This window comes from Lacerta agilis, chromosome 12 (genome assembly GCF_009819535.1).
Source record: "Lacerta agilis isolate rLacAgi1 chromosome 12, rLacAgi1.pri, whole genome shotgun sequence".
In the NCBI taxonomy this organism is placed as follows: Eukaryota; Metazoa; Chordata; class Lepidosauria; order Squamata; family Lacertidae; genus Lacerta; species Lacerta agilis.
This window is the reverse complement of record NC_046323.1, coordinates 17,833,034-17,856,942: the sequence shown is the minus strand read 5'-3', so window position 1 is coordinate 17,856,942 and position 23,909 is coordinate 17,833,034. Positions and strand designations below refer to the sequence as shown.

General features: G+C 39.6%; 1 protein-coding gene across 11 annotated transcripts in view; it reads right to left on the bottom strand.

The window, feature by feature from the left end:
• ZNF385D (zinc finger protein 385D) overlaps positions 1 to 23,909 on the bottom strand; it is a 403,634-nt gene that overhangs the window by 126,293 nt on the left and 253,432 nt on the right. Inside the window, exon 1 of one of the 11 annotated variants that reach the window (XM_033166286.1) lies at positions 18,272 to 18,354. The exons of the other annotated variants lie outside the window; for them this stretch is intronic. Coding sequence (XP_033022177.1) covers positions 18,272 to 18,335 — 64 coding nt within the window. The 5' untranslated portion in view covers positions 18,336 to 18,354. Of the gene's footprint in view, positions 1 to 18,271; positions 18,355 to 23,909 lie in introns of those variants that run through there. 11 annotated transcript variants of the gene reach the window in all.

Below are 23,909 nucleotides of genomic sequence, written 5' to 3'. Positions count from 1 at the left end.
GTGCCTAATACCTGCCTGTACCAAATAAGGTAGAATAAAGCCAAATAACTATCTGATTTGTCTTACAAAGCCACACATATACAAACCCATGGCAGAGGGGGAAACAGCTTAGGTGACAGGTGGGGTTGGAGGAGAGAAGAAGTGGGTAAGGAAAAGACTGGAGACATCTCCCATACTTTTATGTTCCGTATCACCCCTCCTTAAGCAGTTTGTCAAGGATTTCTTGTTCGAAGACTTGCATGGGAAAGTAATATAATATGCAACTTGAGTTTTCTATTATTTCCAGAAACAAGTCCCATTATGAACAGAAAGAAAGACCTCTCGGTTTTGTGTATTTAATAATAATAAAATGAACATTTGTGTTTAGAACACTTTTAAAGGTTTTCCCTTTGCTCTTAATAAATGAACTAATGTTATTTCTCCAAACTAATTACGAGGCTTTACAGTGAACTTTAAAGGCTAATCTTACCAAGCAGCCTAAAGAACTGAGTAAGAACCTGCTCTCTTTAAAAGGAACAAAAATGTGGTGTCAAGCTATTCTCTGAAATTCTGAACAAAACAGTTCTTCAGTATAACTGGAAAGTCCTATACACTATTGTCACAGGTTAGGGTGATCAAGAATTGCAGTGAACTAGCCTCTCCTGCTAATGCTGCTTCTGAGCATTCTCTGGGACCCAGATGGAAATGAAGCAATTCCTTTGCATACTGATAAGCAGGCACCTGCGTAACAAGGACCTCAGTTTTTCTTGTGGTTTGCCCCCATCACAGACCACAACATATTCAGTTGCCTGAAAGCTGGGAATATCAATTACCTCTGCTTACAAAGACTCCTGTATTTTTTGGTATACTTCCAGAACATCAATTCACAGCTAATTAAGATTCTTTGAATCCTGTGGAATTCTTAAAATATGCCTGTATTCTCTTAATCGGACAGGCGGATAGCAGACTGTAAAAACTGGCAGGGGAGTGTTAAAAAACAACAACAACCCACCCACCCAAACAAACAAATAAAATGCAATTGTCATTTTCCTTCCTGCTGAAAATATTCCACTAAAAGATAAATAATGAGTAGAAGGTAAGAAACTTGATTCCTTTATATAAGGTAAGAGGTTCTTTTCCAATTCTTATATAAAATCATTGGATGGATTCACCACTTCGAATGTGTTAACTGCAGTCAGAAAAGCTCTTAACCAGAGTTGCATTTTAATACATCTAATTGAAGGCTCACAGTAAATGATTGAATTAACTTGCTATATCAAATTATCAACTCTCCCACTTTTGGTAGGAAATCTGCTGGAGACTAAATTATGTGACAACACGCTTTTACCATCTTTTCAATTGCTCTCTAAAACACCTGACCAAAAAAAAAAAAAGGTTTAGTGAAAGAGAAGCATTGGTCTTATAAATCAAGTATATCAATTTATGGCTCATATTTATTTCACATTGTACACTGACTCTGTGGAATCTCTTGTGATTTACAACACTTGTGAAAGTGGAAATTGAATCCGACCTTTAGAATAGCGCCATTATGGGAGGGGAAGCAATAAAAGAATAACACAACTCAGCACTCATCTTAGGCAACCAGACAGTCATTTATCAGCTGCTTAAATATTGGCTAAATTGACCTGGGGGAGTCAGAAGTATTTAAGGCACTGCTGTGAGAAACTTGGCTACATAGACTGTTACTTTGGTTCAGTATTTCAGTGCAATATTGTAATTGAACAGAACAGATTAAATAAGAATGACTGTTATAGCATACAGAAAAGGGGCAGCTAATTCTGTGGCCCTCCAGATATGGTCCGATCCCTCTTCCCAAGACCCCAAGCATTATTAGCTATGTTGACTGAGGCTGATGGGAGGCCAAATCCAACAGAATCGTGGACAGCCACAGATTGGCCACTCCCAATAAAGAGGTTACATCTAAGATCTATGGGTTCTATTTACATTTTCAAAAAAAGAGAAGGCTCTTTGGTCATTGAGGATGATGCAAGGGTTGGTTGTAATATTGTTTTTCGTAAGGCCCTTGTCAGCACTAATCTAATATCTTGGGATTTGAACAGTGGGAACCTTGAGAATTTCCAGGCACATGGGATAGTATTTTTATAAATCCACAGAGTTCACAGCAAGAAATTCCCAGATATCACCCAAACATTTTGGCCAGATCTGTAAGTCCACAATCTCTTCTGCATCCAGCAGAACATCCAGAGCACCTCATTTATCAGAGCTACTAGTTGCATTAGACAAAATGCAATCTGAAATTTCAATGTGCTTGCCTGACTGCTTGGCCCTTGGATCATTAACAAACTAGAACACTCAATGACACACAATTGCCAATGCAACTCAAGTGCATATCTTAGGGTTTATCCAAGCCTTGTCTGACAGTAATGCTCTACATCTGTCTGGCTCCTGGACATATTGGTCATGCCCATGTCTGTGAATGACAAACCTATTTTGGAATATCACAAACTTGGCAATTCCATACCCAAGAATATCACCAGTAGTAAAAAAAAACTCTCATTTCCTCCTTGTCTCAAAGATTTGCTCCATGCTTCTTACCGAAGTCACAGCAGGTAGAGCCATGTGTTATGCTCCATGCAAACCTACTGACTTAAATATGTGTTAGCTGGCAAATCCTTCCTGTGAAATAGACATAGGACTTTTCTAATCAATGAATGTGAGTCTAAATCTACCTTCAGTTTTTAAAAGATGTCATACTGCTGGCATATAGATAAAATTAAATGAGGGAGATATACAGGACAAATGAAGCGACAGAACAGCATATCCACCAAGACTCTTTCCTTCCCCATCAGAAATCTGACAGTTTTGCCTGAACTTGAACTTATGATTTATTTTAAAGACATGATGTCTGAATGGCAGCAGGTACAATGACTCACTCTAGCCTGACCTTTTCCCAGAGGGAGGGGGGGAGCCTCTGTACAATCCCAATAAGCAATATACACCACACTAGTTGCTGTGCTCTTTGTTTCTCAAGGAAAGGACAGGGGAACATACTAATAACCTTGATCATTTTACAGCATCAATATTGGAAGACTCTTAAACAAAACATTAGAAGTTAACAGTCACATAAAAACATGTAAGCAGTGTGTGTGAGTGAGAGAGAGGGAGAGAAAGAGAAAGAGATATTGACATTTACTTCATATACACTATCCAATTGGATAGTGTATAACAAAACTACACAACTGTATTCCTGCTAGGAGAAGAATGGCATTTTACTATCAATTCAAAATTGCAGTTTTAGCTCTTGGAAATACAAAACTGTTACGCCTTAGCTGAAGCAATATTGCCTGGATTCTTAACAATGGAGCAAATGTTTGAAAAGTCCCATACCTACATGCCTTCTCACATAAAGTGCACAGTGATTCATGCAGCAAAATTCTAAGCATGTTTACTCAGAAGCATATCCCATTCTGCACAGTTGGATTTACTCTCAAGAAAGCGTACATATGATTTCCACATTAAAATGCATCATTTTAAAAAGCAGCACGGGAAATGGATTTAAGCAAAATCAAACTCTGCCTGAGTGTAGGAGATACTTTACAATACTGAAGGATCCCTGTAACTTCCAGTGATTCTTTCACTTCTGTTTGATGCTACATCAGGGAACCGAGGGCTCTTGATCTGAGGGCTATGACAACATTCCAACTCTGGGATCAGATACAGTGGTACCTCTGGTTAAGAACTTAATTCATTCTGGAGGTCCGTTCTTAACCTGAAACTGTTCTTAACCTGAGGTACCACTTTAGCTAATGGGGCCTCCTGCTGCCGCTGCACCGCCGAAGCACAATTTCTGTTCTCATCCTGAAGCAAAGTTCTTAACCCAAGGTACTATTTCTGGGTTAGCGGAGTCTGTAACCTGAAGCGTCTGTAACCCGAGGTACCACTGTACAGTCTAACAGAACATAAAATGTTATGAATATGTAAATGAACAAGAAGATGCATGATATTTCCACAGCAGTAACAACTTGAAGCTCCTAAACTGATTGTGACATTAACTGATATAAAAAAATGCAAAGTGGCAGCAGTTTTCCCGTTTATGTGAATTGATTTCAACATACATAATACATGCACTAAGATAACAAACATTTTAACTGTTGAGCATTTGATTCTTACACAAATTGCTTTTGTTGCATCTCAAGTAACTTGTATTTGCACTATTCAAATATGTCCATGTGTGCACAATATATTTGCAAATGGCAATCACATCTGTCCATCCTTCTCTAGTTTAAAGGATTATTTCTAGCGCTATTCCAAAGAGCTTGCTACGGCACTCCTCTTTTGATTGTCCTTTGTAAGTATGAAAGCAAAGACAAAAGACCTCTAGGACAAGAAAAGTCCAGTACATTCTGAGTGCATTGATTTTATCATTGTTCATAACTGCTCATCAGTGTTCCACTCTTGTAAAAACTATTCAAGTTTTTTAGCAGTGAAAAGTACTATTTACATCTCTCCCCTGCCAACCGTTTGTTAACATCACGAACAGCTGTATGCACCATTTTCTGCTGTGTGTGAAGTAGATAGAAAGAAGAGTTTGCTTGTGGGGGATCTATAGATCCTATCACTGTGAATGTGCCCATTTCTAAACTCTTTCCTGTCAGCTATAAGATTAGTCTCAAGAAGCAGATATCTTATCACAATCCTTCTCTCAAATATGCTTGCCAGCCCATATTTTGTAAACCCAGGGATTTCAGTTCTAGGATTTTTAAAGTTACTATCCTCTGAAATTCCCTAAAAGATGGAGCAACCTTATATTGACATTTACATGTTCAAGTCAACGTTAAAAAAATAAAATCATTTGTACGTAAGTTTTTAATGGCCGATTTCCCTGCAAAGCTCAAAATAAATTAGCAGCCAGAAGAACACTAGCTCTGCAATAATAAGACCTATAAGTTTAATTACTTCAGACTGTGCAGCTGGATTCAGAAAATGAAGCTTTGTGTCTCCTCCATTTAATATTATGACGAAACAAAAAATGGCTATAATTATTTTTCCTTTGGACAGAACTGGGTGAAAGTTGCAGGCATAGTAGCCCCTCCTCAGGGGGAGTGGCTCATGAAGGTGAGTGGAGATGGTGCCATCCTGGGTTGTTGGTGGCAAGTCTGCAGGTATGTGTACCAATGCAGTACAGTGGTACCTTGACTAAAGTCCAATCTATTGTCCGTTTTGGACTAAGTCCAATTGCAACCCAGAAATGAGTGCTCTGGCTTGAGTCATTTTTTTGATATACCGGTAATCATCATCATCAACCTTTTATTGGCATCAAACATACATACATACATACATACAAAACAGTAGCGAAATAATACTTTTGCAGTGGGGCAAACTATATTAGAAGAGAAAAGAGACAAGACTCCGCTGTCCACGATCACATCTCTGGGACTCCTGATAACTCAGACGACTGCAGACTATTACGACGAGAAAAGAGCAAATGTAGGTATTGAGCTACCAATTTGGTGAGCTCCTTTAGTAGGAAATGCAAGACTTCCCGCTCTGGTCTCCTTCTAGGGATACAGAGCTGGTCCAGGAATTGCTGACGGAGATCAATGTAAAGTTTGCAGTGAAATACCATATGATATAAGCTGGGCCTGGCTGCTGTTTTAGGGGTCGCTTTTCATAATCTGGTTCCTGTTGAGTGTGTTTCGTATGTTAACCGAGTCCCTCGCTGCTAATCATAGGCTTCCTGATGATTCTGTTGAGTCCGTCGGCTGTTGAGTCCCAAGCACCCACACAACAATATTTGGAGGTTTTGTTAGGCTTTTTTTTTAATGTGTTTTGGTTTGTGTGGCTTTTTCAGTTTTTTGACTGTGACTTCGTTTTATGGGACTGACCTGTGACTGTGGCTTGTGACTTCGTTTTTGTGACTTGTTTTTGTGACTGTGTGGAACCCAGTTCAGCTACTGGTTGATTGTGTGACTGCAGAAATGGATAAAAGCCCCCCCCCCACTCCAAACAATGACTATCATCAGTGCACGTAAGAAAAAAAAATGTTTAAAAATGTCTTATTTATTTTATAGTACAGTACATTGATTATTGCCTTCATTTTATGGATCAATGGTCTCGTTAGACAGTAAAATTCATGTTAAATTGCTTTTTAGCGGGTATTTTTCATTGTCTAGAACGGATCAACCCATTTTCAATTACTTTCTATGGGAAAGCATGCCTTGTTTTAAGTCCGCTTTGTTTTACAACCGGACTTCCGGAACGGATTACAGTCTTAAACCAAGGTACCACTGTACCACCAACAATTCAGAGTCCCCTGAACACACCATCTCTGCTTCATCTGGCACCAAGGAATGCAGTGCCACCACTGGGAAGGTGCCACTACCACTGCCTTCCCACTCACAAGCTACAACTAAACCTGTCAAATTGGATAAAACAATCCACTTATTTTGTGCTGGACACCTAGGCATATTCCCTCATAAATAGATCAATTTCAGGATTTTTGTAGAACAAGAACATTGATATTTTGCTGAATTTCAAGCATACATTATTTGTATTATAGTTCCCAATTTTGACTGCACTACACAGTTCTTGAAGGGGAAAAAACCACATTAATACCCTTGCACCTCTAGCATATTGCTGGCAGCCGCTGACCCACTTTTAGTATGCAGCTGTGAATCTACATACTTAAAATTAGCATTGATATCTTCCTTATTGCAACTAGGTTATATGCTTGCAACAAAGCTACTTTTATCTCTTTCTCTCAAGTGTTTTCAAAATAGAAAGTGTGTATTTAAAATGTTGCTCCACTGTCTCTGTGTTGGATAATGATATTACAGGGGGTGGAGAATAACTGGGCCACATATTGATTGATCACATGGAGAAGCTATTATTTCCTGACATCTAGCTACAAGTGAATGTGTTTCACACTTGAGAGAGGGAACAAGAGGATAATTTTTTCAGAGGTTGGAAATGGAGCAAGACACTTCAAAATAAAAAAAAGTATGGAAAAAATGAATGCCATTTTTTCAACCAATTTTTTTTGTTAAACTGAAAACATCTGAAACTTTCAACTTGCCATTGACTTTGTCATCATTGAAGATAAATTATTGTTTTTGACTAGCCTGAATAAATTTCATTTTTTCCTATATGTATACATAATTAATAATGATGGTTTGGCAGAGCAGATATTAACTTTCCAGCTTTATTCCTGAACAGCTCTTTCCAAAGAACGTAGACAGAAAAAAATGTAGAATGTATGAACGCCACTATGGAAAATTTTTAAACTGTTGGCATTTCCATGTGACATAAATTGTAAAACTACATTTTTCAAATATTGATGTCTAGGATTTGTCAACATATCAACTCCTATGTCCCTTCTCTTTTTATTCATGATATTCCCTTGTGTCTTAAGAGGTATGTGAACAAGACTTTTGAATTTGTTTCACATATATATGCTTTCCCCACTGGCTTCTGATTTAGGGAATCACAGGGATGGATAATCTGCAATTCTCCAAGGTGTTGATAGCTGCCATAATTCTTGACCACTGTTCATCCTGGCTGGTGCAGATGGAACATTTGGAGGGTCAAATATTTCTATCCAATGTATGCATGTACTTGTAAATGTACCTCTTCACAGCATGTGCTACATGCATGTTTGAATGAACATGATTGTACACATATCTCAGTGCCAATTCACTTAGCATTTTTGGGTGGTGATATCCAGTCTAAGTGAAACAGCTTGGGTTTTGGGTAGATGGTGCACAAAGGAATCACTTGACCACTCACAGGCATCATGCAACAACTAAAACATACTCATGCGAATCTTCAATACTCTTGGCAATGTTGAACAAATTATTTTATTGGAAAATGTGGCATGACTCATGCTCTTAACAATGAAAATGACATAATCATTATCTATTTGAAACATTCAAACATATTAATATAAAGCCACCTTTCATACTATTGTGCTTTGCTAATTAGAACTATTGATTGATAGGCATCTGGTGTATTTTATCTTAGCTTTGACTAGAAAATTAAATTAATATGAATTCATTTCTACTGAACTGAATTAATTTCTAATGGAGCTGGTGTCCCTGTTCCCTTCAATGCTGTAGTTCTGGAATGTGCATCTAATTATATTGGACATTAAAAAAAATTGAAGAATTGAACGCTGAGAGCACCAAATCCTCCTCCTCTTCAAAAAACTGTAGGAGTTCCACATACATGCACCTATGTTTCACAATCCAACTTTCTTCAAGTAAAAAGGAACCACTATCTAGCAATAGCACATTATTCTCACAGTGTTGGACATCTGGTGTCTCTCCCCCCCCCAAAAAAATAGTCATTTAACAAATGCTTAAGTTTTATATTCATCAATTGACAGATAACATGAGAGCTTAATGTAGTTCCTAATCAAGGAGTTTTTTTTTTTTTAACTGAAAATTTGAAGTGGAGGCAACACATGCTTCTCTTTATCCCACATGACTGTGAAATCATCTGTGAAATAAGGAGATCAGAAGAAGAGCAGTGTGTTCCTTTGTGGGCACATTGTGTAATTGTTTTGGTTGAAACAGTGCATTGTTCTCTGGGTACAAAAGCCACAATGTTGTTTTGTTTAGGAGAGATGCAAGAAATCCAGAAACATAGTACCTGATATTTTCCAAAACCTCTTAAATATTCTACAGATCGAGCTTTTTAAACAAGGACTGCGTGGCTTTCTTTATGAAAGTGTTCTGGATTAGATCCTCTGTTATTTACTCTGAGCCTAAGCTGTGGTTCAGCAAATAAAGCGTTAAGGTAAACTGCAGGGAGGAAAGACGTGAAATAATAGCTATGTTTGCCCTGCACAGATCTTGGCCCTGTCCCTGCTATTTAGGCTATGCCAAAAGGGACTGTACATTAATTGCTTCCCACTGCTCCTTACTCTAGCTCTGCTGTTTGAAGAAGTGCTATTCTCATGGGGGTTGGAAGAAACATGTACTGGCAGGAAATGCTAGCAGCTAAAACCCAGCTTTCACATTCCAAATGGATACACATCCCAAGGCTTATTAACATTTGAAATATATAGCATCCTATCTTAAATATCAATTGATACTTGGATTAGGGTTGCCATATTTCAAGAGGTAAAATATGGACATCCCCCCCAAAGTTGTTGAGCCAGAAAAGGTTATCTTAGATACATAAATACATCAGACCTGTATTGCCGAAACTGTCAAAAGGAATAGACAAGAAAATGGGTAGGGGGGAAAGAGAAAAATTTTTTCCCCTGGATCCTGCAACACCAAAAGAGGGCCAATGTGGAAGAAAAATATACAGCACTGTAACATCTAATCATCCATATTTTTAAAAAATATACCAATTTATAAGTTACATAACCAGTACAGAATACCGGGCCAGCCAGCACTATGCAGTTGAAATGAACAAACTTCCATTCAGTAGCTCATAACTAAAGTCCCACACTTTTGTTCAAAAGTTCTAGTACTTTTGAATGAAAGGATATATACCATACATAGGATCTTCAATTAATTCCACTCCAGGGAATATCCGCTCCAGGTGCAGATCTGCAGGCATACTTGTTGATTTCATGGGGCAATTTCTATGTGTGACACACACACACCTCTTCACAACTAGAACTTTCAGATTTTAACTCTCACACTTTCCCCTTCTTGAGTTTTCCCAATAAAAACAGTTCAGACATCTGACTGAGATTCATTGTGTGTAAAACAGTGAAGGGATAACAGATCAGAGATGAACACTGATGTGAGAGCAATGAGTGGAACTCTTACAGTCAGCTGAGATCTAACACAGGGATTGACAATTACCAGTAACTCTTATTTTCTCTCCTACTCCCCCAGGCAACTTAAATAATACAAATGCCAGATTGTTCTTTGACATGCTACTATTATATATGACGAAACAGGTGGGCAGAGCAAACCTGACCCCACAGCTCCACTGGTAAAGAAAGGGCAGAGATTACAGGCATCTTTGCTACCTGCAAAGATGAACTCTGTTGGTGGACAGGCCTCATATGCTGCAGAGGCCCTTGTTATGCATACAGAAAGCTCTGTAGATAAAGATCTACCATGAGTATTCCTGCTGACAATAGCTGGTGTTACAGCACACATTGGGATGGGCAAGTTGAAGGCAGCCTTTTAATCTCATAAGGCCCCATTATTCACTGGGGAGGCACCCCCATCTATGCCAGCCTAGAATTGCATACCCCCTCATGTGTCCTGGAAAAAAACAGATCCTGTCTGTCCCGTCCCCCCCCCCCCCGGCAAGAGCACAGTGGTCATTTTGGTCACAGTGATCTCATGTGATTTTGCGCAAGATTCTCCACCCACCCCCCCAAAAAAACAAACCACTGTGGCTTTTTCAGGGCCACAATCTTGTGCAACAGTCAGAAACACATGTGAGAGCACGATGCTGAGAAATGTGTGTCTTTTGGGCTCCGTTATCTTAGACAGGAGCACGGACAGGAAGACACGCATCCCAGTTTTGGGACTCAACATGTTGGGGAGTATGGAACTGGCATAAATAATTATCACACCATTGAAATCTGTGGGAAAGAATTACCAAGAGAATTGGATGCACACAAGGGGGAAACAAAATACATCCAACACCTTAGCTCCTGCCCCAGGCTAGGACGACTTTGGAAGCTGTGAATGATACACCAGCCTATAATAATATGTATGAAGGAAAAACATGTGTATAGCAGCGATTCCACTGGCGGCTGGACTAGATGGCCCTCGGTGTCCCTTCCCATCCTACAATTCTGAGATTCTATATTCATAACAAAGTGGTTGCAAATGAGTCATTAAAAATTATGGCTATACACAAACCCACCATACACTACAAGCACATCTGACTCGCTCAAGAATCCTGGGAACTACAGTTTACAACTCGTAGCAAACTTAAAAGCTAGTTACCAGGAATCTTGGGAGGAGGGTGCTTCAAATGTGTGGTGTGTATGCAGCTGATAATACATATTCCCTACACCTGTTAAATACACCTTACATATAAACATTAAAACCCAAGAGGTCTATTGCTAGTCACTGTAATGCTACATTGATAAAGGTCTTGTACTTTGTGACACCTATGCGCAAGGAAATTGAGACCCAGTAAGTTACTTTCTTCCACAGATTGGCTTAATAGATGTTGGAAGTATACCCTTGGTGGTTACACCAACATAGTTTCTTAGATTAAGAGTATCAGACAGGACAGCTATTAATACAACATTGCATCAGGGAAGGGTTTTGTACAGAATCGCTGGCTTACCTGGCAGCATGTCAAATCCCCAGTCCAGGGTCAACCAACTTTTCCAAAGTCCAAACCAAAGCAACAGACCTGCAGAGGTCCTGGAGTATACAAGCTGAGGTCCATCAACATGGGCAGCTGAGCAGACAAAGCACTTCAGCTTTGCTGCCCTTTTGCACTTTGCACGCTGATTGCAGCACCTGGGCTTGGAGGCATGTGACCCTTATCTGTTCTGAGCCTACTTCAGCTGAGGAATCACACACCTCCTCTCAGAGCTAGTGAGCCCCATCTGGCCAGCTAGGGAGCTGGGCTGTGGGCTCTTACCTGCTTCAGCCAGCCTCTTAGAGAGCCACTCCCGCTGCTCCCTACGTGTCAAAGCCTGCCATGATCATGGAGACAGGGGCCTCTCTTGGTGATGGGTCCTGCTGCTCTGGTTCCTGCACACTGACCCCCATCCCCTCGTCATCCTCCATCACCCCTTCTCCTCCCCCATCCCCAGCTTGCCCCAGTGTGTCCCAGTCATGGCTACACCCCTCGCTGGGATCCTATTCCTCCTCCCCATTGTTCTGCCGGTTCATGACAGGTTTTCACCAGGTACTAGTCCTGGGTTTACAATTGTTTGAGCATGGGAAGGCAAGCTTAAGTTGTTTGAGTTTGTGAGGCTGTTGGTCTTGAGTTAAGAAATATTGCTGTATGTTATTTCTAGTGAAGTCTTTTGGAATGTATCCATTTTAAAAAAAAAGATCGTTTGTGTATATGTTGAGATTATTATCTAGTATTTTTATGTATGTAGCATCTATAATTCTGTTTATAGCTCCCAATCTGCAATTCCTAGTACTCTTAACAAACTACCCACTTCCCATAATTCTGGATGGGTAAGTAAACATATATGGCTGGGGTGCTGTTTATGGAGCTTTTTGTATCTTTATTTTAGAGTTATGTGGAAATGGCTCTTTGGTTTTGTATTTTTAATGTTTTATTTATTGGTTATGACTTGCCATGTTGCAGTTACAGGTTTTTTTTTTTAAAATGTTGTAAGCTGCCTTGAGCATGGTATGAATTGTGGAAAGGCGGTATACAATTAAATAATGCATGTATGCCACCAATGATCAAGACAAATCCCCACCACCATTAAATACACCTTAAATATAAACATTAAAACCCCAGGGGAAAGTTTGCTAGCAAATCTATTGCTTGATACTGTAATGCCACATTAATGTAAAGGCATTGTATTTGCTGACATTTAAAAAGCTTTGACCTGGCAATTTCCACAGTTGGTTTTTCTTAATATTTTTATAAAGGTCATGTTTATGGTATAATAAGCACACACGTGCAAGAATTGTTAATCAGAGGACTCTTATATCATCAGCAGATTTTCAAAGTTTCTCCTCCGCTGTTTTCTGAACATAACTGGCAATTTCAAGAGACATTTTTTTCAAGACCACAACGGGATTAAAAAATAAAAATAATTTCTTCCTCTCGTGTTGCTATCATGTCTTGAAACGAGTGCTGTGTTATTGTGAATGGAGCCTTACACTGTCTACTCAGAAGTAAGTCCCACTGTATTCAATGGAGCTTACTCCCAGGTAACTGGGTACAGACTGGGCAGCCTTACACTGCAATCCTAAGCATTTGTACTTAGAAGTCCCACTGAGTTCCATAGGATTTACTCTCTGGTATGTTACTGATCATTCTCACAGTTTCCATTATCATCATCGTCATCGTCATCATATCCCATCTTTTCCCCCTGACAGGGATTCAAGGCAGCTTATAGCTAAAAAATAATTTCATTATTCCCCATTTATCTGTGGAAGGTGTTGTACACGATCCCTTCCTTTGTATATTTTTTCTTTAAAACAATCCTGCCAGGCAGGTTCAGCAGAGGTGCCCGATGTAGATGTGTATATGACATCTATGCGTGCAGCGAGATCAAACATGGGGAAAGCTTCCTGATGTAGAATAGGATGTCCCTATTTTCACCTGAGAAATGTTGGAGAGTATGTAGGATGCCAGCAGCTCCAAAGCATATACCAAAATACTAAGGGCAAAATCAAGCCAAGTTAAGCATTTTCAGTCCCTTTATTTCAACAGGAAAGCCAACCATGACCTCAGTCAAAGGGACCTAAAAATGGTAGGATTGGGCCCTATGTTTATTCAGCTAGTTCGAAAGAATCAAATATTCATTGTTTTTGTTTTGATTTCTTTAGAATTGAGCTCATTATTTTATTATATACATGCTGTAACTTGAACCACCCTGAGCTGACTAAAATATGGATTAAAGTGTTTAAATGTATCGTTTACAAAGACACAATAGAGTACTTATCTAACTGAGATGGCGGGATAAGATATTTCGGGGTTTGTTTGTTTTTTACTAGTACTTACAAAGGAAAAACCTGCATGGGGCCAGCGGCTGGATAGATTTCACAATGGGATTAGACATTTATAAGGTTTTTATATGTTTTGTAGCTAGCTATCACTTACATTTACAAGTGTTATAAACATGTATGCTGTCAGGCATAAACTAGTCAACAATTGATGCGGGTTTCGAAATAGCTTTTTTTCTTTGTTCAGCAATTGTGTTACTGAGGTTCTGCCAAATCAAGGATCTGAAATTGACTCTCTGGCTCTGGTTCTCTCTCAAACTGAACATAAGCCAATAGTTACAAGGCCCAAGCTCAGCCATGTCAAATGGATCTTCCTAAAGACTTTAACTTTCCCAACTAGTACTCTAGTATGGTAAGCATCTTGCATGAGCTGCTGGTCCTTTCTCTCTCTCAGGAAAGGAGCTAAGGACTAGACTACTATTCCACAAGTGTTTTGCTCCATATTCTGGAAGGTAACGGGTATCTTCTAGGCCAGTGGTGGCGAACCTTTTAGAGACTGAGTGCCCAAACTGCAAACCAAAACCCACTTATTTATCGCAAAGTGCCCAGAGTTGTTGAGCTTTTCGTTGAGGTTTTTTTTGGGGGGGGCTCCCCAAAGCTGCTGAGCTTTTGGTGGGGAGCTGCTGACCAAAGTTTTGGAGCTTTTGGAGGGGGTCGCAAAAGCTGCTTTGCTTTTTGGGGGGACACCCCAAAGCTGCTGAGCTTTTTGGGGGGAAGAGAGAACAGAAATAAATGATGAATAATACCTTCGCTGGAACTAACGTGCAGCACCGACATCATCGTCTTCCAAAGCGCCAAAAAACCCAGCACAATAAGGGTTAAAAAATGAACGCTCTTACGCCCAATCAGAAACAGCCACTGACGCAGCAAATTGAAAAACAGACCAATTGTCAAATACAATCTCCAGCTAACAGCAAAAAAAGGAAAAGGTTCCAGGTTTCAACAGTGGACGCAAGCTGTAGGGGGGGAGTGGAAGAATAAATGGGGTAAAAACAACAACAGCGCTGATGTGCCAATGGTGTGCGTGCCAGCAGTGAGGGCTCTGCGTGCCAAGTCTGGCACGCGTGCCATAGGTTCGCCACCACTGTTCTAGGCTAACTCCATGTCTCCATGACAGAAGACGAGGAGTTCCATAGCATGACACAAGAGAGAAGGCTCTATTTCACACAATGGGCCACCCTTTTTGGTGGGACTACAGGGAGGACCTCCCCTAAAGACCAAAAGGCTTGGGCAACACCTTGAATTGGTGACGCAACACCTTCAACTGGGTGTCAAAAGAAACATGCAGCCGACACAGTTCTATTCTGTATTTTTTAGTTATGCTAAAAAACCAATTTGCCAGCATACTTATACTGCAGTTTCATTTTTTTATGGTTATTGTATTTATTGGTCAGCCAATATAAATTGCTGTAAATAAATAAAATATATCAATAGTGCGCAGCTATAGTTCTACTGGATCACCCACCTCACAATGCAGGACCATAGACATATTAAGTGTGCAGATCAACTCACACAAGCAGACCACAAGAACATTACTGTGAGGTGCCTATATAGCCAATAACACTAGATGAAGTTACAGGTAGGTAGCCGTGTTGGGCTGCCATAGTCAAAACAAAATAAAAAATAAAAAAAATTCCTTCCAGTAGCACCTTAGAGACCAACTAAGTTTGTTCTTGGTATGAGCTTTCGTGTGCATGCACACTTCTTCAGAAACACTGAAACAGAAGTCACCAGACCCTTATATATAGTGAGACAGTGGGGAGGGGTATTACTCAGAAGGGTGGTGGGAATGGGTGATTGGCTGATCAGTGATAGGTGTGGAAAACCTGTTGATGACTGTTAACGACTGCAATTGGTCTTACAGGAAAAAGCAAGGGGTGAGATGGCTAAAGATAGCTTTGTCATGTATAATGAGATAAGAATCCAATATCTTTGATCAGACCAGGTCTCTGCATGGTTTTAAGTTTGGTAATTACCGGTAGCTGCAATTCAGCAACTTCTCTTTCCAGTCTATTTCTGAAATTCCTTTGATGATGTGAGTAAGTAAACCAAGCTATGTGTTTAGGGGTAAGTCATCCCCCGATACCTCTCCCCAACAGGCTGTGGGGAAACTCCAGAATGACCTCTTAAAAATGGTGAACTGGCAACAAAACAGCTCCCAAGTTCCATTTTTGAGATCTCCACTGAAAAGAATCAAGGAGGTAGGTTCAATGCATGTAAGTGAAACACAATTTACGAATGAGGCATAAATCCCCAACTTCACATGTGCACTGGTGCAGCTCGAATTGGCATGGCTAACCAAGAATGACATCTTGACAACAAGGTGGGTAGCACAATGCAAATGTTAACTCAGTCTGCAAGCAGCAGTGAAAAAGGCAACAGAAGGAAAATATTTCCATTTACTGTATATAGCAAGTGGTTAGGGTTGTATTTTGCATAGTGTGTACAAATAATAATAATAATAAATAAAAAAATAAAAGATATTAACAACAATAATAATTTTATTTATATATTTGTTTGTTTGTTTGTTTATATGCCACCCATCTGACTGGGTTGCCCCAGCCACTGGGGGGCTCCCAACAAAAATAGTAAAAACACAATACAACATGAAATACTAAAAAATAGGATAAACTTATCCTATCTCCTATCTCTGATCAATCCTTAAACTGGAAAAAGGACAAAAGTGACAACAATGATCAAGAGATTGAAGCACTTCCCTTATGACATATGGTTTGGGGGGCTATTCTTTTAAAAGCAAAAAGCGGGGAAAGACAACTAGTAGGGACCCAGTGGAGTCTTAAAGGATAGAGAAAAAGGGAAGTACTTTTTCACACAATGCATAATTCACATGGATTTGCTGCCACTAAACGTGCTACAGGCTTAGATGGCTTTGACAGAAGATTAGGGAGGGGGCGAAATCATGTTTATTAGGTCAATCATGGGAAGAGTTGAATGAGAACAGCCAATCTAATTCAGCATTCTGTTTCACACAGTGGACAACCTGATGCAGAAGTCCTCTTCCACGGTTGTCCCCTAGCTTGTAGTACTCGGAGTCACACTGCTTTTTGATCCTGGATATCATATCTATAGCCATCACAATTTGTAGCCACTGAAAGCCTTAACCTCCATGAATTTGTCCAATGCCCTTTTAAAGCCATCAAAACGGATGGACATCATAATGTCTTCTGGTAGCAAATCCCATGGTCTATGTATAGTATTATTTCCTTTTTTTAATTGCCATTATTTTCACAACATTCAGCAGCTTACAAGCTATGGTGACAAAAATGGAACCTCCAAGTTCCAAGTACCAGTTGCTTGATGCAAACGGCAGAAAGGCATGTTGATCTCAAATCCTTCTTTGGGGTTCCCCCCACCAAAAGTGTTTGTTTGGCCCAAAGGATGCAGAACTATATGGACTTTCGTTCTGCTTCAGCAAGGTTTTGGTACCTCGGTTTAAGAACAGCCCTGTCTACGAACTATTCGGTTTATGAACTCCGCAAAACTGGAAGTAGTGTCCCGGTTTGCAAACTTGACCTCGGTCTAAGAACGGAATTCAAACAGTGGAAGGGCACCGGCAGCAGGAGGCCTCATTAGGGAAAGCGCACCTCAGTTTAAGAACGGACTTCCGGAACGGATTAAGTTCTTAAACCAAGGTACCACTGTATTCTTAAAATTGTTGTTCAGTCGTTCAGTCGTGTCCGACTCTTTGTGACCCCATGGACCAGAGCACGCCAGGCATGCCTATCCTTCACTGCCTCTCGCAGTTTGGCCAAATTCTTAAAATACTAACCTAATTATTCCTTCTGAACCCCAGATAGGGTGATCAATAAGACTGGGTATATGCAGTAGTCAGAACTATCACAAAGGGAATCTTACTGGAAAGGAAAGCTGAGCCACATCATGTTTTGCATCAAAATAATTCCCACACAATTTCACCATAGCATTGTCCTGTAGCAAAACGGTTGATCTAATCTCAGTAACCAGAAGATGCCAAACTAGATCATTCTTTCCCTACTAAAATCTGTTAAGAGTGCCTATATTGAAATGCACCACATTAATAAAAAAACTGATCCTTTTTCTTTTGAACAATACAAATATGGAAATATCAGTGGAGTAAAAAAAAAGCAAAACAAAGAGTAATTTGACCAACACTGGTGTGTAAAAGTTTTTTTTTTTAACAAAATGTACATTACACTCTATAATGGAAGGATATGAAATTGAGAGGTTAACTAAAATCACACAATTTTTATTGAGAAAATCTGCAGATCAGATGCAGCTTTCTCCTATGTTACCCCAACTGCTACTAAATAACAAGAAGATGATGATGATTCACAATGCTACAAGCTCACGAAGCAAAATGACAAAACACTGTCCCTTCTGGACCAAGGAATGAGTTACTTGAAACACCACCAATTGTTAATGATTTAGAATAAAACCTTTTCATAAACAGGTCTGCTGTCCCTAATGCAGTTGACACAAAGTGGGGAAGAGAGGCAAAGAATTAGCTGACAGCAGAGCAACATCTGGATATACGAGTTGAGAGTCATAAGAGAAGAGAAAGTGTATTTTTAGGAATAAATACAGCTCAGCTATTGGTAAGTGATGCTCCCCACTAAATTGAATAGCTGTTACTGAAGGAGGAAAGGGATAGGGAAGGACTTTTGACTTACCGCTGGCACCAGCTTCACACATAACGGTTTCCTCAGGAAACATGTAAGTGCAGACATTATACATGCATCTTTAAGAGCTCGCATTCATATACACATATCTGGCCCAATCTGTTGGAGTTTCAACAGTATGTGAGCTGTGTCACTGAGCTTGTATACATATTTGTATAGGCTGCAGGTTGTCTCCAGGGTTACCTGAATATTCCATCTGTTAGTCTCTGGAGAAAGTGACGATATGACAGTTAAACTGTTGCCTTGCTGGCTTGAAATTTATGTTATTTTCAATGCGTTGTAGTTACATTCATTTATGAAGGTTTTTAATATGTACTTCAGTTGCATGTTCAAGATTTTTTTTTCTGTCAACACAATCATCTGCGTTTCATATATCTTTACAAAAGTGTGGGAGGTGCAGGGGGTGGAAAGAGTAGGGGAACAAAACAGAAATATTGAATTCTTATAGGAAAGTGTTTCGGCTTCCACCGTCTTCAGCTGCTGTGATGTAAATTAAAGGGTGTTGTGATCGAGGTAGCAATTATAGAATACTGAGGATGGAATATTCAGCTGTGTTGCATTTGCACTAAATGCTCTTTAAAGATGAATTGCAGCAAACACTATCCTAGTGTTCAGTGGATTGCCATTTGCTCCAATTCAGCTTTAAAGAGCAGGTTTTCACAGGGAAAACTCAGGAGCAAAAACAGGAAAGCCACGCAGACACAGAGCTTTAAAGCACAGACCATGCCTGGAAAATGAGGAAAGTGTGTATGATCCCTAAATTGAAGCCATGTGGTGATGTTAAGCTGTCAAACCTATATACCCATCTATATTGTGATATTGAGGCTGTGCTTCCTTGGGTTGAAGTGGTTTGTAACTGGTTAAATCCCTATCACCATTTCATAGAACTAAATGGTCTTACAAAAAATACATAGTTAACTAGATAATGCATCATTATCAGATTTAATTTATATACCGCTTACTTGCCAAAACGGCTTGTGAGCAGTTTCCAAAAACAGTATAAAATCAATTGCAAAATATAGCCACACATAATTAAAATACACAATAAACAATTGCATCAAAACATTAAAATCAGTATCCATAATTAAAATGTTCAGTGAAGAAGCCCATTAAAACAGCATAACAATTAAATAAAACCTTGAATCTTGAAACATAATTATTTGGTACTTATTTCAATAATGCAATTTAGTTTTTTTAAATGCATATTTGCCAAAATACAAGAAATCCAAAGTAAATCTTGAAAGCATTACAATGGGAATGAGAGAAGCTCCAAAGTCCACTTTCAGGTTCAGATGTTCCCCTGGTGTGAACAAGTATAACATACTCTCTCTTTGTGTCTAAATCTATCTGATTTAATTTCCATCAGGGGGGAAACTGGAAGTGCAAACTCTTGTACATACTGTGCCGGGGGCAGGTGTATTGTTGGATGTGCAGTATTTTGGACAGTATCCATGTATTAAGACAGCAATGATGGAAGAAAATAATTTCTGAACTATTACAGTAATGATTCTTTAGAAGTTCCTTTGCCATTTTATGTTTCAGCTTTAAAGTAGAAAGTACTAACTGACTGTAGAGGGGTGTGGGGGTGTGTGCAAGCATGCACACATGTTTGCATAACTTATCAGTTTCACTGCTTCTGTTTGCAGCCTTTGCACAAAATTCTTTGATCTTATAAATGTTGTGGATTAATTAATTAATCCTGAATCCCTGCAAGGAATGGTGGTGAATTGGAGAAACTAGAAAGAGTTGACAAGAGTGCAGATCAATTTCTCCACCACAGCCAGGGGAGTTCTCTGGATTTTCCTCTCCAGTGAGTGGGCACAACCCAAATTGACACCTGGCAGCCACATTTCAGACCAGTCTCGGTTTCCAAGTATTCTTCAAAGGCGCACTCACGCAGAGCACAGTACAGAATCTATATTGCATAATCCTGAATTACCACTTCAGTGCCGTATCTATTTGGAAAACAGCACAGCTAATGCAGTCATCAGCTGTCACATGGGAATCCTGACCAGCGTGGACTCAAGAGCACAGCCAAGTTCTTGTGCAACTAAATTTCCAGAATGGGCAGCTAGATATACGAGCTGTTGCGGAAACGAGAAGGAAGGCGGGAGAAAAACACAACCCTTTTCAGGAGACTAGAAGGTGCCATCATAAAGACGAGTTTCTGTGGATATGTGAAATCATGGAATGTAACAGCAGAACTCTCTATGGAAATAACGGGAAAAGTTTTGCACTTCCCTAATGAGAAATGCATGATTAAGAGTTATGTGTTTATTGGTGAGGGAGAATGTACACAAGAGTATTGGCTCCATCTCACTGTCAAGTGCCACCAAGTAGCACCCATTCCATCTGGCTGCAGAAGAGGAAGAGATGGGAAACAGGACCACTCTAGGTTTTCCTCTCCCTGTGAACCCTTTTCATTCAAGCTGACCATTTTAAGATCTTTAACACTTTTAAGAACTGGTGCCTGAGCTTGCTTGTTTTCTTCTTCTCTCCTGGGCCCTTTTCCTTTTGTGTTGTGTCTTTTAGAATCTTGATGCTCCAGGCAGGGACTGTGCTGTTTCTTACTGATTTTATGTAATGTGCTCTGGAAGCAGAGCAGGGCAAATAAACAAAAACAAGACATTTACAAAAATGACGGGTTTCTGCTCCTTCAGTTTTGCCCTGCTGCAAGCATCAAATGACAAGCTTTGTCTCTATTCAGTTCTGGCCATGTAACTAAACTCTTTCTTCTCCTGTAAAGCAGTAAGAAGTTATGTATTCAGAGAAAATTCATACAAAAGTGTTTCATGAACAGATGTTAATATAATTTTGCTACACATATTCATGAGTAGCTAAGTGCAAAAGCGACTGATATAAGAATGAGTATGTGTGTGCATGTGCATTTGAGTCCCTATGAGGTATGTAACATAGCAGGCTAAAGTGAAAAAGTACTGTATAGGTACTTCCCCTTTCCTTTATCTCTGCCCCATCAAAATACATTACAGTATTATCATTTCCTTGTACAACACCTTTCACCTTAACCAGTAAGATTCTATATCCTGTAGCCAAGCCCCCCAGCATTCTCAATACCAGTTTTACTACATATACTAGTAGTAAAACATATAGAGGATTGGATATCTGCATGCAATCTTGTGCAGAATACTAACCTTCATAGAATTAAATGGTTTGGGGGCCTTATTTACTAGGAAGTGTCATGAAACCTGCAAAATTTCCATACTGGATTCATGTGAAATCCATCTTTCTGAAACCTTTTACAACTTGGCTTTCCAGTTCAGAAATGCTTGAGGTGTATAGTAATAACAACATAATTGAATCAAGTTAAAATTGTGATTAAAACTATAAAACATGTTAAACATTACAAACCAAGACTATGGTAGTGCAAAGCTGCATGTGCACTTGGAAGAGAGCTAGATGTGCAATCAAATGTGCCTTTAACATTTTTTGCTTTGTTTTAAATTGAAAAAAATGTCTTGTGTATTCAGCCATGCATGTTACTCTGGCTGTGTATGCGGGTTTCCCCACCAACAGCTTTGCAATACTGTGGTGTATTCAACACACTAAATTGATATATAGGTATTGATATCAAAGTGCCCAGAAGCTTGACAAAATGGAAAGCCTTTTAAGTGCCTCTCAAGCTATGGATCTGTTGTGCCTTTTAAGGAAGAGAATTCCAGCACAGGCAAGACTTTAGATATTTAGAAGGGAAAGCAAATCTCACTGAAAGGTCCAAAGGCCTGCTCTTGGATATGCTGAAGTTTAGATTGCAGAAAAAAAGTTCCACTGCCTTGCTATCACATTTTTTCATATATATATTTTTCAACTGGCAGCGCTCATACCATTTCAGCTGAAAAGCACTACTCCTGAAAAATAATCACAGATAGTTTGATACACAGGATATGGAAAGATTTTAGATTTAGATTTTTTTTTTTGTGGTGCTCTGCTCCACATGCCAAAGAAAACTAATCTCAGAAACGGAACCTTGCTGAATCTACAGATTTTAGCAAAGCGGAGAATAAATGAGAGAAGGCACTTCGAGATATTTAAGGTGGTATGCAAGCAATATTAACCAACTTTGCAAATGTGCACGGGATGATGACACAAATGACGAAAAGAGCAATGTGAGTCTGCCCTGGTGTTGAGATCTTCAGGGAAAGCCATTCTCAACGTCTTGTTACCAGGATGGGTGCAATGACGCTGGAAAAGAGCCCTCTTTGTGGTGGGGCCTCACTTATAGACTGCCCTCCCTGCTCCCTCTGAGGTGTGGTTGATGTGACTTCTTTTCAGTGCCAACTTAAAATATATCTATTTTCTCAGGCATTTACGGTATGTGATGCCAGTTACTTGAGTTGTGCAATGGGATGACCTACAATAGGGGTCAGCAAACTTTTTCAGCAAGGGGCCGGTCAACTGTCCCTCAGACCTTGGGGGGGGCAGACTATATTTTGGGGGGGATGGTGGTGAACGAATTCCTATGCCCCACAAATAACCCAGAGATGCATTTTAAATAAAAGCACACATTCTACTCATGTAAAAACACACTGATTCCCGGGCCATCCGAGCGCCAGATTTAGAAGGCGATTGGGCTGCATCCGTCCACCAGCCCTTCGTTTGCCTACCCATGACCTACAACATTATGTATTGCTGTAGCATGTGTATATAATCTATGTTTTTAACTGATGTATTTTTATCTGCTCCTGTTCAGTTGTATCTTTATCTTTTTTGTTTGTAACCCGCCTGATAATAGCAACAATGAATGGCAATACAGACATTTCTCAAATGAATAATAAACAAAGGTCACCTGATTTATTTTAACCTAAAGCTCAGTGCATGTGGATGAGACTAAACGAATAAAACAAGTCATATTTTCACAAATAGCTGAAATTATATACCAATGAAGTTTGCACAGCTTGTATCAACATTTTCCATCAAGGGCTAGCACTCACTACATTCCAAATATTAAGTGGATTTCAGGTGCAAGTCCAATCTTTGGAATGAGAGTGGTCTCACGACATTCCAAAGACCAAGTGTATCTCTCTCAAAATATAAAATAAAATTGCTCTTTTGAATGATACTGATCCAGTTCTACACTTCTGTCCCAAAGACTGATGGCTCAGCCCCTTGTAGATCTTTGGCTAATTTGCTGCCATTTACCGGTATATTTGGACAACATCCATAGAATTTCTCTTTGCATAAAGACAGACGTCAAACAGGGAGAGTTACCAGGGCTTTATTATATTCTTTTGACAACTAAATTATACTTTGAACCACAATGAGATATGCAGTGCACACAGCTGTTGCGTGTTGCTATGCAAAATCTGTTGCTAGCACATGTAGAAAAATCAGCATTTTGCTCTGTGTACCCTGCTATTTAAGCTGGGGTGGGGGAAGCATTCAAAGGGCTGTGGTGTTTAAGTACATTAGCACACACATCTTCAAAATCAGTACTGTAGAAAGAAAGCAAATAAAAGTATCTTTGGCCAAGTAGCAGCGGTGCTGTCAAAACTGAGAGTAGGTTTTTGTAAGTGAAAAGCTACAATGGAAATAATGCTGAAGAAAGTGTTGCCATACATCCAGAATTTTGAGGTCATAACCGGAATACAGTACTGCAGTTGGAAGCAGTGCC